General features: G+C 24.6%; 1 protein-coding gene across 2 annotated transcripts in view; it reads right to left on the bottom strand.

Moving 5' to 3' along the window:
- The window catches only part of LOC145829620 (inhibitor of growth protein 5-like), a 38922-nt gene that overhangs the window by 3917 nt on the left and 20703 nt on the right, over positions 1-14302 (bottom strand). The window contains exons 4-5 of one of the 2 annotated variants that reach the window (XM_082937465.1): positions 7653-7733; positions 2004-2097 (exon numbers count right to left, since the gene is read on the bottom strand). In XM_082937465.1, coding sequence (XP_082793591.1) covers positions 2004-2097; positions 7653-7733 — 175 coding nt within the window. The remainder of the gene's footprint in view (positions 1-2003; positions 2098-7652; positions 7734-14302) is intronic. The other variant, XM_082937466.1, reaches the window with a different exon arrangement.

Raw genomic sequence — 14302 nt, 5'->3', positions numbered from 1 at the left:
AAACTGATTAATACTAGGTTATTTATATAGCTGATTTAAATTGGATTGTACACAAACTAATGAAGAAAAAAACAAAAAAATTTAGTAATACAATACTAATAAACTTTCTCAAGAAAATTTTATTATTATTCTTACTAAGATCCCAGTAGTACAACTTTGACTTAGTCATCAACTTGTAATACTAACAATTACATTTGCTTACTCCATACCTTTTAAAATAAATCAGATAGTTTTATTAACTTTTATAACAACTTATTGAACTAGTTATTTATGAAAATCATCATTTTAATTTATTTTATTAAGATTTACTTAACAAGAGTGATTAAACCATTCATTTTTGCATATTTTTTTACTTATTTCTTGACATGATTCTTTTAATTTAGTAAATTTAATTTCAATTATTCATGGTGTGGATTAAATTAAAAAATTATACAACTTGTTCTTGTATTTATACATTACTTTTATGCAATAAGAGCTACAAGCTTAAATAAAATAGTTCTAAATATACCAGTCATGGTCTAATATAAAATTTGACTATATTTATTTTACTTTCTCACATTTAAATTGTTTCTATTTAACAGAAGCTAGTTATATAAAACATACACCTTATGACACTTAAAAATTAAAAAAACAAACTCAACGATCTTATTAATAATCAATTAGTATCATATAATTTTTTACAAACATGTCATATGACTAAATGTAAACAAATGACTTAATGAAAATTTCTGGCAAAATGTTACAAAGAGTTCTGTAATTAAAATTTGTCGTTAAAGTATGTTAACTAGTTGAGTTTCAACATAACTATTCAAAAATTACTAGCTACTATTTTTTTAAAATAGATTCTAACAAACAAGTTCGTTGCAATAGACAATAAAAACAATTTCCACAGTACTTTATTAATTTAACTGGCATGTTTCTTGGTAATAAACAATTAATGTCATAGGAATTCCACCTTGATTTTTACAAGTTAATCTTATTTTGTAGAGTTTTATCTGAGCTGTTAGACATTTTTAACCATTAATAAAAACTTAAAGTAACATTTGAGATATAAGCGGTCAAAGTCGGGCTCAATAGGTTTCTAATTAAAGGCGCAACCAAAAACGCAAAAAAAAAATGACAATTTCACTAAAAATATATATAATTTCCTTCATTTTTTAAACAAACTTCTTCAAACTTTCACAGAAAATCTATTACTAGTATTTAAATCAATTTAAGGCATGAATTTTTTTTCAGTTTTCGATAATTTCAAAATCTCAACATTCAAAGTTTTTCTAACCATAAAAAGAATATTTCCTGAAAGTTTTAGGTCTCTAGCTTAAAAAATAAAGAGAAGATAGATTTTTAGTTACTTTTTAAATTTCCTAGAAAATTGACCCTGAAAAATTTTTGGTCCATACGTTTGTATCGGAAACTTTACAAATGTTACAATACAAAAATTAAACATATTTTTTTCATTCTATAAGACTGGCTTGTTGTTTATGTTGAAGAGCCAATGTTATTTTTTGTATAAAAAAAAATGTTGGACCACCCAACACTTTTCACTTTTTTTCTTTAACACAGTTCCACGGAGTTCTATAAAATATAAGAACTGAAAAAAATAAAAGGAGATAGAAAAAATAAATATATTTATTTACTATAATACAAGACATAATCATAATATATTAACACTAACAGTAGATACAATACATGTTAATTACTCACATTGTAAAATAAGTAATTCAATAAACAATAATTAACTAATTTAAACTATACTACTATGAAAAGCTATATGTTCATTACTTTATACAACCAAATAAATTTTAATTATAGTGCCTCAAAAAATATTATGTTTATTATTTAATACAACGTAAAACAATTAATTATGATATTTAAAGCCATATAAATTAGAAGTTATACAAAAAATATAATATTTAGAAGAATTAAAGTTAAACTACAATAAAAGTGAAAAAAAGATATTTTTAATTTTAAACATAATTTTTTTGTTAATTCAAAAAATTAACCTTCAACTATTTTTCTTTTCTTCCTTATTTTTTTAATGTTTTCGGTTGAAAGAGAATGCTTTCTACCTTTCTTTTTCTTTGAGTTAGTAAGTTTCTAGTAAAAAAAAATAATTTAAAATGCAAAACTTAAGACAAATTTAGATTCAAATTAAACGAAAATATAAAAAATATCCGTTGTAATAAAAAAATGAGTTACAGTAATTTTCAGCTGTATCAAACCTTTAAATTCATTCCCGTAGAGGGTGATATATATTTAAGAAAAAAAAAGTGACGACTATAAATGAGCGGGTTTTTTTTTTGGTTTATCAAAACCATAATTCGAATTTTATTTTCTCAGGTAAGTTTTAGAAAGACTCGCACTATAGTTATTTCTCTTAACTAAAAAATATTGCTCAATTTAATGTAATGTAAAGAGATTATTTAACAACACTATACATAAACAACATTGTTAAGTGCAGTTTACTATTTTATTATTCTTGACAAGGTCGTTCTTTTTTGCCATGGTAACTTGGTAGTAAATAAAATATTTAATTTGCACTAATATTATTATTTTAAAAAATTGCCGCAAAATAAAACAAAATGGTTATTACTTTACCAGTAATTTCTAAAAAACTAGTAAATTATTCCACAAGTATATGTTTTTAAATATTGTTTTTTATTATAACAGGGATGCCAAAAATTTTTTGAAATTTTTTTTAAGGCTTTTTAAACTTCTTCTAGATTATTGAAAGCACAAGTTTTTTGTTCATTTGTAGTAAAAAGATATTTTATATATTTAAATATATTTAACGTATATAATATTTAAAAAAATTCTAGTCTATATCACCAACAAAATTCTTAAAAGCGTAACACAAGCATTAAATTTTTACTCAAGTTTAGTACATTTAAGTTTTATTTTTGTTGTTAAACCATTAGCTCAATATTTTGTTTTTAATTTTGCTTTATTCATTTGATTTGTTTAAAAAACTTTCCAGATTTGTTTACAACAACTGAGGATCTCCTATATACTAGGAGTGAATCATTGGTTTGTTAGTAATAAACTGTTAAAATAAATATAGATAAAAATCTCCTTAAAGACATTTAAGTCGAGAACTTTAAATTGTTTGATTTAAAACAAGTTACGATATTATGTAAAAATTGTCTAAAATTCAAGGTTTTTTACTGATTTTTGTTCAAAATTCCAGTTTTTAGAAATTTTATAAAATTCTAGGGTTTTCATGATTTTAGGTATTTTGGCAACCCTGTTGTAAAAAATGTATCAGGTATTAGTCATTTAAAATCAAAAAGTTATAATAAATTCAATTAAATGTCATCTGAAGCAGATATTATTAGAATAATTAAGTCTTTTAAAATTTGAAAAACTTCAACAAAAGCTAGTATTATTTTGAAAAAGAAGGACAGAAAGTTTTAATTCACTTAAAACTGATACACTTAAACTAAAACAATTAACATGTAAAAAAAGTCATCAACCTAAACAAAGTTTTGTAAAGTTACACAAAGAAAATGTAAGTGTCATAAAAATTTGACACATAACAGCAAAGTCAATGCTTTTGAAGAAAAATTAAAATTTACAATATTTTTTATGAATTCAAAAATCAATTTACTTCTTAATAGTACTAAAACAATATTCTCAATTTTTGCTAAAGTAGGGCATTCAAACAAGTCAAAAGAACTTACAACAGACATAAATACTAAGCTGATGCAGTGGCTAAAAAATTAAAGCTGAGAATGAACAGAAGCTTGAAAATAAGCTCTTAATATTACAGTACCCAACATATCTAAAAACAATGGAAATTCTTCTAAAATTTTACTTGAAGCTAGTAAAATAGGTTTTGAAATTTTTCAAGAAGTTTTAGGAGAAAAAAAGTTGAAAAACTTTAACTTAATACACTTTATCAAGTTGGTTAGACTAAAAGGGACTAAATAAGACCCACTACAGTTTAATTATAAGAAACAGCCGCAAAAAGCAAACTATTGAAATTGAAAAACCTAAAAGTGCTGTATAGCTGAAAATAAACAAATATATTCATTAATCACGATAGAACTATGTTAAAAATAAAAATTTATAGAAGAATAAGAGGAGAAATAAAAGAAAGCACGCCATAGCAGAACAGAAAAGCTCAATTATCAGATACGTCAAAGGAGGCAACTAAATTGTAGAAAGGACAACTAACCTTTTTGTTGAACTCTGGGATTAATGTAAATTGTAAGTTTAAGTTATAAAGTAAAACTAATTCTTTTTGCAAAAAATCTTTTTTTAGTTCATCTTTAATAATAACAGCCGTACGATTTCTATAAGTAAGAGTTGTTTAAAATTGAACAAACTAATATCAGATCTATTTTAAATAAAGATTAATTTTAAGAAAAAGAAATATACATCATTTGTAACTTAGTATGAGTATATTTTTCTTTTTTATTTATAAACTTACAGCATTGCAAATCTACTTCATTCCTTTTCAAAAGTTAAATGAAAAGGAAAACAGTTTTAAAGATAGATAAATATTTTTAACTTAAATTAACTATAAAGTAGTTGTACAAAGTTATAAGAATATGCTATTCAAATTAAAAATGAACATTAAGTTAATATATTGTCAGTAGGGCTATCTTTCCATTTGAAGATACCTACAGAGTTGCCACTGGTTTTTGGCAAAATTTCTGTAGGTTTTCAAAAATTCTTCTAGGTTTTTGAAACTACACGTTTTTGGGTCTATTTTTATTTCAAAATTAAGTTAAAGGCAAAAGTTGTATAACACCATTGAAAAGATACTGCAAAACTTCTTAAAATGTGTTTATTATTAATAAATTTTTTTACTGATGAAAAAAAAAAGTTATCTATACGAAAGATTTTTTTTTTTATCAAATCGAAATTTTATTACTTTCGAAGTAAAAGTTGCTTAAGTTCTAGGTTTTTTACTGATTTTGTTAATAATTCCAGTGTTTTCTAGTTTCTTTTTTACAAAATTTCTCAAACTCCAGGTTTTTCCAGGTTTTGTGGCAACCAAATACATATGTATTTAATCGTTAATTTTAATTTGAATACCATATTTTTATAAAATTTTATAACTACGTCATAATCAATTTACATTATTTATCAATGTTCAAAACTTTTTTATATTTCATTTAACTTTTGGAAAAGAACCAAGTAGATTTTAGAAGCTTTAGGTTTTTAAAATAAAATTAAAATACAAAGCATACTCATATTAAACGACAAATGTTATTCTAATAAAACAAAAGTTCTTTCGACAATAGTATATCAAAATGTCGTTTAGATCTCTCAACTCAAACATGGCTGACTCCAAAAGTTAGTGATGCAACAGTTTGTTTCTCTGACTATAATATCATCCGAAAGGATATATTGAGCAGGGATGGTGTTGCTGTCCTTCACAAAAGCTCTTTAAAGGTTATATAAACTACATTTAAAAAATTCTTAAATAAAAACTTAAACTTTGAGGATTCATGTTTAAACTTTTTTTTAATAAATCTAAGGTTTATCTGTATCTCTCTTCTTCCACAATTAGCAAAATATTCATCAAAATTAAAAAACCATTGTTTACTCTACTAAACATTTTTCCCCAAAACCTGTACTTTTTATGTTCTTTGAGACTTAAATTAACCACGTATAGATTTTACAATTTCCAGCACAACCTACAACTTATCCTAAAAAAATTACTTAAATTCTGTACTGACATTTTTATAGTTCAGATAATTAAATTTCCAACAATGAAAATTTCTTCGTCTTAAAATCTGCAACCATCTTGATTCAGATAGAATCATATTCCATTCAGTTATTCCCCTCTAACAGACACATGACAAGTTATTTTCACTTAAAATTGTAATTGGAAAAACGTAGTACTAAACCTAAAATAACTCAATACAATTTTTAAAATTTAACAGTATCCTTCTTTTATAACACTGACATATGTTTCATTGTGTTAAACGGGTCAACACACTTCAACTGAGCTCTGTAAAAAAAAAATACTGTAAGGAAAGAATAGAAGCTATAGTAGGTATACACATGTGTCTATTAAAAATAAAAATAATTGCTTTAGGTTTTTATAGGTCTACTTTAGCTTCTATTCTTTCCTTACAGTATTTATTTTTTACAGAACTCAGTTGAAGTGTGTTCAACGAAAAACGTCTATCAAAGTATTACTTAGATTAAACAAAAAAAATATGAAAAAATAATAAAAAATTGAAATTATGTGTAGGATGAAAAATAAAAATGTGGTAAAAAATAAATTAAAACTTATACTAAAAATATCATTCACAGAACACAATTAAAATCATTATGTTTTAAAGTAACCAAAAATTTAATTTCTTATTAGTATTTTAATAACTTTATTAAGACTAGTTAGTTTTGGCATGAAATCCAGATTAAAAAATAGAAATAAAACAAACAAGTAAAATGGGTTAGAAACGTTCAGGCTAGAAGTGATTGGGTTAGATATGATTGGGTTAAATCGGGTTAGAAATGATCTTGTTAGAAATAATCGGGTTAGAAGCGATCGAATTAGAAGTGATCGGGTTAGAATTGATCGGGTTAGAAGCGATCGAGTTAGAAGTGATCGGGTTAGAAGTGGTCGGGTTAGAAGTGAACGGGTTAGAAATGGACGGGTTAGAAATGATTGGGTTAGAAATGATCAAGTTAGAAATGATTGGGTTAGAAGTGATCGGTTTAGAAGTGATCAGGTTAGATATGATCGGGTTAGAAATTACCGAGTTAGAAATGATCAGGTTAGAAATGATCAGGTTAGAAATGATCGGGTTAGAAGTGATCAGGTTAGATATGATTGGGTTAGAAATGATCGGGTTAGAAATGAACAGCTCCGCCTTTCATAGCAACAGAACAAAAATAAAGTTTTTATTGGCATATTTTTAAAAAGTTTACAAATGCGTATTATGACGTATCAAATAAATTTGTATAAATTTAGATAGTCTATTAAACGTTTTAATTCATTTTAATTTAACACTAAAATTCATAATAATAAGAAAATACCTGTAACTGTATCTTTTTTGTTTATAAGTAAATTTTTACAAATATATAATTGTTTTTAGCAAATTGTCTTTTTTGAATGTTTAGCTTGACTCACTAACATTGATCCTATATATCTCAAAAGTTAGTCTGTACTTTCTTAATTTATAGAAGGTGAATGAAAACCGAGATTATTTATTTTTTAATAGAATCAAATTGTAAAAAATAATGTTGATTCCCTATGTCCTTAACAAGTTTGAATGCTTTAAATAAATATTAGGACTTAATAACTAGAAGAAAAAAACAAAGTTTTTGAGTAAAATTAAACTTAAGTCATTAAAATTAGTTAAGGATTTAAGAAAAAGTTCTAATAAGTCAAACTTTTCCAAACAAATTTTTAAACAAGATGGAGTCTTTTAAATAACTAGAACTAATTTTAGCTAGATTGGGTGGATCTTTTCTCTTTATACTAACTAGCCTGATTTCAGTATATGGCAACCCTGTTATAATTAAACATTAGCTACAACTGAATCATAAAATGAACTTGATAGTAAGCATGAAGGTTATAACTAAAAAATAAAACATTTTACAAATGTACATTTTATAGTTTCAATATTTAACTTCTGCATTTCTTTATCTGAGTGGTACAACTTAATTTTGGTAAATAAACAAATTACCAGTACATTTCCATCAATTCTTTTCTTTCTAGATTCAGAAATGTCTAATGAATTATCAAGCTGTCGAACTTGTTTATCCACCTACGTCAACAATATAATTTATTACTTGAAAATATAATTATCAATTTTCATACCAGTTTTTTAGTGATTTTTATTAAATATTTAATGGCAAAAATTATTTTAATTTAATATTTTAAGGTATAAATGATTTTAATTGAATATTTTACAGTGAAAATGATATACTTATTTATTAAAACTACAAGTAATACATTAAAGAAATATTTTTTGTTAAGTCTAATATTTCACTGATACTTTTCATAACTTTGAAACTATTGTCTGGTTTTAATCTTAAGTATACTAAAAAGTACTATTAACAGTATAAAAACTTGTTATCGGCAACATATTTTATTTAGACAAAAGTAATACAATTAGTTTCACAGTTTGTAAAGTAAGGTTGTAATCTTATTTTGTTAATTTAATAACTAAGCTAATGTTGTTGTTTTTTAATACTTTTTTTAAATTAAAAAAAGTTTTGATAAATAACTAGCAGCAATCAAAAATAGAGTTCAATGGGTTCCTTATGGAAAGCAACAATTACAAAGAGAAAAAAACTATTTAGCTAATAACTTTTTTGTCCTACAGTTTTTGAGCAACTGTTTTTAAACTTTCTTAGCCTAGTCTTTAAAAAATCATGACATATTGCAATTAAAGTACCTTTTTTTACAAACAAACAAAAAATTGATTTAAAAATGATAACATCAAAATTAAAACTTTTAAGTTTTCTTCTAACTTCTTGAATTGATTTATTTATATCAATTTATAAACTTTACTTTCTACAGGATTCTTAATTAACTTTAAAAATGCAATTTGAGGGCATATACGCTCAAAATATTTGGTCGTAGGACCTAGTACACGAAAAAACCTTTCGGTTATCAAGTCGCACACAAGGGATACCTTATAACGTCTTATTCAGGACGTTATAAGTGTGTCAACTTTTTTACATATTTGTCTAAACTTTTTTACAAAATTTAAGGCCATAGGACGGTAAGGATGTTTTTACAAAATTCAAAATTAGCTCAAATACAGAAGCCAAGAGTATAAGCCAGGTTTTATAGAATATTAATCTTAACTAATTGTTTATTAAAATTTTGAGATATAGTAATTTTTGTAATAACTTTCTGATAAAAACGTAAGAACCGAAAATTTTTGATTGTAATTTTCCTGCAAAATTTTGAATTTTTTTAAATCTATCAATATTAATATTTTTATTGGCTAAATATCTAAAACTTTCAGGAAAAATTCCGAAAATATTTTAAATAAAATAGTATGTTAGAATTTATAAAATACTAAATGTCAAATTTTATAATAAAAGAATCAAAACAAGGAGTGAAGATATTGGTGCCTGATTTTCAATTTCAGACTATTCAAATTCTCAAAGAAAAAAAAAATAAAGGCCCACCAATTAAAAAGTTATATATATTTCAAAAATATAAAAAAGCAGCAGTGGGTATTATTATCTGGTGGAAAGGAATTATTATCAAAATTGCAGAAAGACAAAATTTCACGAGGGGACTAAATTGCACGAGGACAATTTTGCACCAAGGGTCAATTTTGCAGGAGTTACAATTTTGCTCGGAAGGTCATTTTTGCACAAAAGTAAAAAGAGAAAAAAACTAAAAGATAAACTAATAAAAAAACAAAAAGATAAAAAAGTTTACTGACCGAGGGTAAAGGGTAACAGCGATAGTAAAATAAAAACTAATAAAAATTATTTAAAAAAAAAAAAAAAAATAAAAACAAGTTAATTAAAAAGAAAAAAAAAGCTACCAATCGAGGGTAAGAGTTAGGGGTAACAGTTATAGTAAAAAAAAATAACAAATAAATTATACAATAAAAATTTAACCCGTGCAAAAATGTCTTCTCGCAAAATTGTTTGGTCGTGCAAAATTGTCTTCGTGCTATTTTGTCTTTTTGCAAAAGTGTCTTCGTGTAATTTTGTCTTTGTGCAAATTTGACACCTACCCCTTATTATCACCTCCAAAAACTTTATTTTTATTTTCACAAAACTTCAAAACTTTTAAGCTATGGCTATAAAAAAGGTTTTAAATATAGTAATTTTTAGTAATTTATAAAATTATCTTCAAATACTTTATATTTAACTTCTTATAATATTTTAATTATTTCAGTTAGACCTAAAACCCTTTTTCTTTTTTATTTTAAGTATATACACTTTATAAGTTATGGTCCTTTAAAAAATTAAAAAAATTAACTTTTTGGAATTTTAATTATCATGTAATCTGTAAAATATTTTTTATTTCAAAATTATAAAACTCTATCTCTTAAATTATTATAATATTAGAAACGAATTTGAAAGTTATTGGTAAAAAAATGAAGAATTTATATTACTAATGAAATAGTTTATTTTGCTTTTTTAGTTTGGGCTTTCCATAAAAGCCTTTTGGGCTCACCGAATTTAATTACATATATTTAAAAGTTACTTCGAAATTTTTTAGGCGGATTTAAGTGTTTAGTAGCTAACTTAAAACTCTATATAACAAAATCAATTAAAAAACAAAGTGGACCTATGGCCTTAACATTGGCTCTTAAATGAAAGCTTGAAGTATGAACTATAAGTCAGTTAATCAGGGTTGCCAAAAGTTTTTGGCAAATTTTCTTTAGGTTTTCTAAATTTCTTCCAGGTTTTTAAGGTTACACGTTTTAGGGTCTATTATTAGTTTAAAATTAAGTTTAAGGTAAAAACTGTGTTAAATAGTATAACGACATTAAAAAGATATTTTGAAGTTTCTTTAAATGTGTTTTTTAATAAATAAAAAAGACTGATGATGACAAAAACATTTTATCTATACGGTGGTTTTTTTGTTTCAAGTCGAAATTTTACTACTTAACATGTAAAAGTTATTTAAAATTCCAGGTTTTTTAGTGATTTTTGTTTAAAAATCTAGACTTTTTTCAAAATTTCTCAAATTCCAGGTTTTTCTAGCCTAAATTGTCAAATTCCAGGTTTTTTAACGACCCTGGTTAATATAAAATTCTAGATAATATCTTATAATAAAGTAATTTTTGTAAAAAGTTTCCGCTGTAGACCAAAACTTTTATAATGTAGTTTTTTAAGAAACTTAAGTAATATTAACTTTTTTTTTTATTAAAATAAATCAGGGTTGCAACTCTTGGAGTAAAAATAAATGCTTTAAGTGACCAAAAACTGCCCCAAGTCATCCTGAGTTTTATTCAAATTTTTAAAAAATGTGTCCCCTCTCGCGCAAACTACTTATACTGCATGTTCTTTTTTCTTCTTAATAATTAAAAGGAAGGTTGTATGTGTAGTCTACTGCATTAGATGTTTACAAACTGAAAAGAAATACTTATTTTGAATATTAGACAACACTAGTCTATAATATCTTTTTAGCTTTTTTTACTGAAAACAAGTATTTATAAGTTATAACAAACAAATTTATCTATGAAATAAGGATTTACAAAACAGAATAGCTTTACTAAACTATATAATTAACTAATTTATGTATATTAAATTTCTGTTGTTGTATTGCTAAACTTTTATGTCTCTTACTGTTTTGTTTAATATAACTCAAATCATGAAAAATATTAATTTTAGATTAAAAACAAAAACCACAATGTTATTTCTAAGTATAATGATGAACTAGCAGCACGGCTAAGAAATTTTTAAATAAGTATTTCAAAATCAATAAAAATTGTGTCCTTGAACGAAATTAGTTGTATTTTACAACAAAATAATGAAACTCGATCAACTAAATTTCATTCTAGATTTAGAAAAAAATTTGTCTAGATATTTTTTAAAACATCAAAAAACTATCCTGAAATTTTTATAAAAATCATAAGCGCTTTAGACATGCTAAGTTTAAAAAAAAATCAAAATATCCTGATTTAACCAGAGTCTCTCTGAGATTTTCTAAAATTTCAAAACATCCTTAGTTTCCCTGGGTACTTTGAATGCGTGGCAACCCTAATAAGTAAACAAACAAAAGTACTTTTCGTCCATGCTCATCAGTGGTTAACTCGTAGTTGAAAATTGCTGTAATAATATTCAAATAAAAAGTTTAACTCTTTAACAAGTTAATAAAATTAGGGTTAAGGGGGGGGGGGGGTCCAGCACATTTTTTGGCCATATTGTAAAATTCACACTTGGACATGATTTGGATGTGTTTTGGCTTCAATAAAAAAAATCTTAAAAATAAAAACTCATTTGCAAAAAAAATATCTGCCCAAAAAACCAATTTCAATCCCAAAATTACATTTGTTTTGATTTTTCGACTTAAGTAGTAATTAATTCACTTATATATGTCCTAGACTTATAATTTATATCTTAAATGAAGGCTTATAACTATAGACATACATTTAAAAATATATTAACTGCTTTTAATATATTTTGACGACATAATTACAAAAATATGCAAATTTTGTCTGTAAAATTGTACTTTTTTTAGTTTCTTTGATTTTGAATGTAAAATGTGTAGAGTCAGTCAGCAAGAAAAATATTACTAATATAATGTCATTTCAATTGCATGTTTTATATATAAAATACATTTAATTTTTTTTCAGTTATTAGATATTATGAGTAGTGAGACCACCCGACTAAGAGTATAAGAATTAGACCTATATATCATAAAAACTGCATGTAAATCTATTAAAATTAGTGTAATTTTACTATCGAAATAAAAAGAATTTTTATTTAATTCAAGAATAACTATTTATTTGTTTCTTTTTAAGCTAGCTTTAATATGGTATTGTTTTCACCAAACTATTAGTTAGTTAGTAACTAACAAGTTTTGTTGAGTATTTTACATTTAATTTGTTAGTTTGTTAAAATGTTTTAATTCCCTAATTTAAAAGATTTGCACCAAATATTTTTAACTTTAAGCTCAAAGAGGTTTATCATCATATTTACTTTGTATTAAGGGCATAAGAGATTCTACCTTGATTTTTATGAGTTGATTATACTTTATAGAGTTTTATCTGAGGTATCAGACATTTTTAACCGTTTGAAAAAACTCAAAGTGATTTTTGAGATATGAGCGATCAAAGTTGGTGACCTCAATAGGTTCCTGATGGAAGGCACAAACTAAAAATGCAAAAAAAAAAGACCATTTCAATAAAAATCTATCTCCTCCTTCATTTTTTAAGCAATCTTCTTCAAATTTTTACAGAAAGTGTATTATTAAATTTTAAAAAGATGCAATTCAGGCGTTTTCTGATTTTAAAAAATCAAATTTTATTAAAAAACAACCTTTTTTTTTTGTTTTTTAATCTAAAATTTTAATTTTTTAATATTTTTAAAATTCTAACATTTAGAGTCTTTTAAACTATAAAAAAAAATTCCTGAAATTGAGGTATCTAGCTTAAAAAATGAAGGAGATAATAGATTTTTAATTTTTTTTTTAATTCCAAGAAAATTGACCCTAAACAATTTACGGTCCATACGTTTGAATCTCAAACTTTTTATAAAAATTACAATATCTCAAAAGTTAAATGATATTTTTGAATTCTATAAAAACTAGCTTGTAGTTTGTACTTTAAGCTTTCATATAAGATATAATGTTATTTTAAGTAGAAAAAAAATGTTGGACCCTTCTATGCCCTTAATGTTATTTACAAGACCTAGCACTTAGCAAGGGGAACGGGTCTAATTTGCGCGAAGACAAAATTGCACGAGGTTACTAAATTGCACGTGGGGACTAAATTGCACGAGAACAAAATTGCACGAGTGTACAAATTTGCACGAAGATACTTTTGCACGAAGACTAGTTTGCACGCGGGCACAAATTTGCACGAGGGGACAAAATTGCACGAAGACTATTTTGCAAGGAAGCTCAATTTTGCACGAGTTACAATTTTGCACGACAGACAGTTTTGCACGGAGGGTCAATTTTGCACAAAAAAATAACAACCTAAAATAACTAAAAATATATATATTAAACCTTTATATTTAAAAATAATAATAATAAAAATGTATTAGTGTAAATAATTTTAATTTATGTAGGTTTATATTAATATTATTTATAAATTGTATTTTAATTTTTTAGTTTTTTTTGAATTGAAACTAAATTATTGTTTTTAAAAACTATTATTAATTAAAAAATTTCTTAATAAAAATTAAACAAAATTTTATTTTAATAAAAATATCCCTCATTAAAGAATAAACATGTATTGATGTAAACTTAAATTAAACTAAAGTTATACTATACTTCAACATGAAATAAAACAAATTCAAAAATAAAAATAAATAAATAATATTTACATGGGTAGGTGTTAAAATTGCACGAGCGTACAAAAATGCACGAGGGGACAAAATTGCACGAAGATACTTTTGCACAGAAAAAAATGAGCATGCAAAATAGTGAGACAACTAAATAAATTTAGAAAGGAGAAAATCCGTCTGATGAAATTTTATTGTGCATTGTACAGAAAGATCTGTTATGGCTGTGTACTTCAATAAGTTATACTTAATTTTTTTTTTGTTTTATATAAAAGTTTTAAACATAGTTTATATATCATTATTTTCTATTTGTCTAAATTTAATCTTAGTTGCATCACTATTTGCACGCGTTTTATTCTAATTAGCTCTTAAATTTCTCCTACTCTGTTTTTCCTCTTTA

Source organism: Thalia democratica, chromosome 2 (assembly GCF_965202585.1).
Source record: "Thalia democratica chromosome 2, ktThaDemo2.hap1.1, whole genome shotgun sequence".
Classification (NCBI taxonomy): Eukaryota; Metazoa; Chordata; class Thaliacea; order Salpida; family Salpidae; genus Thalia; species Thalia democratica.
Note: the sequence above shows the minus strand (reverse complement) of the source record. Positions and strands in the feature narration are given on the sequence as shown.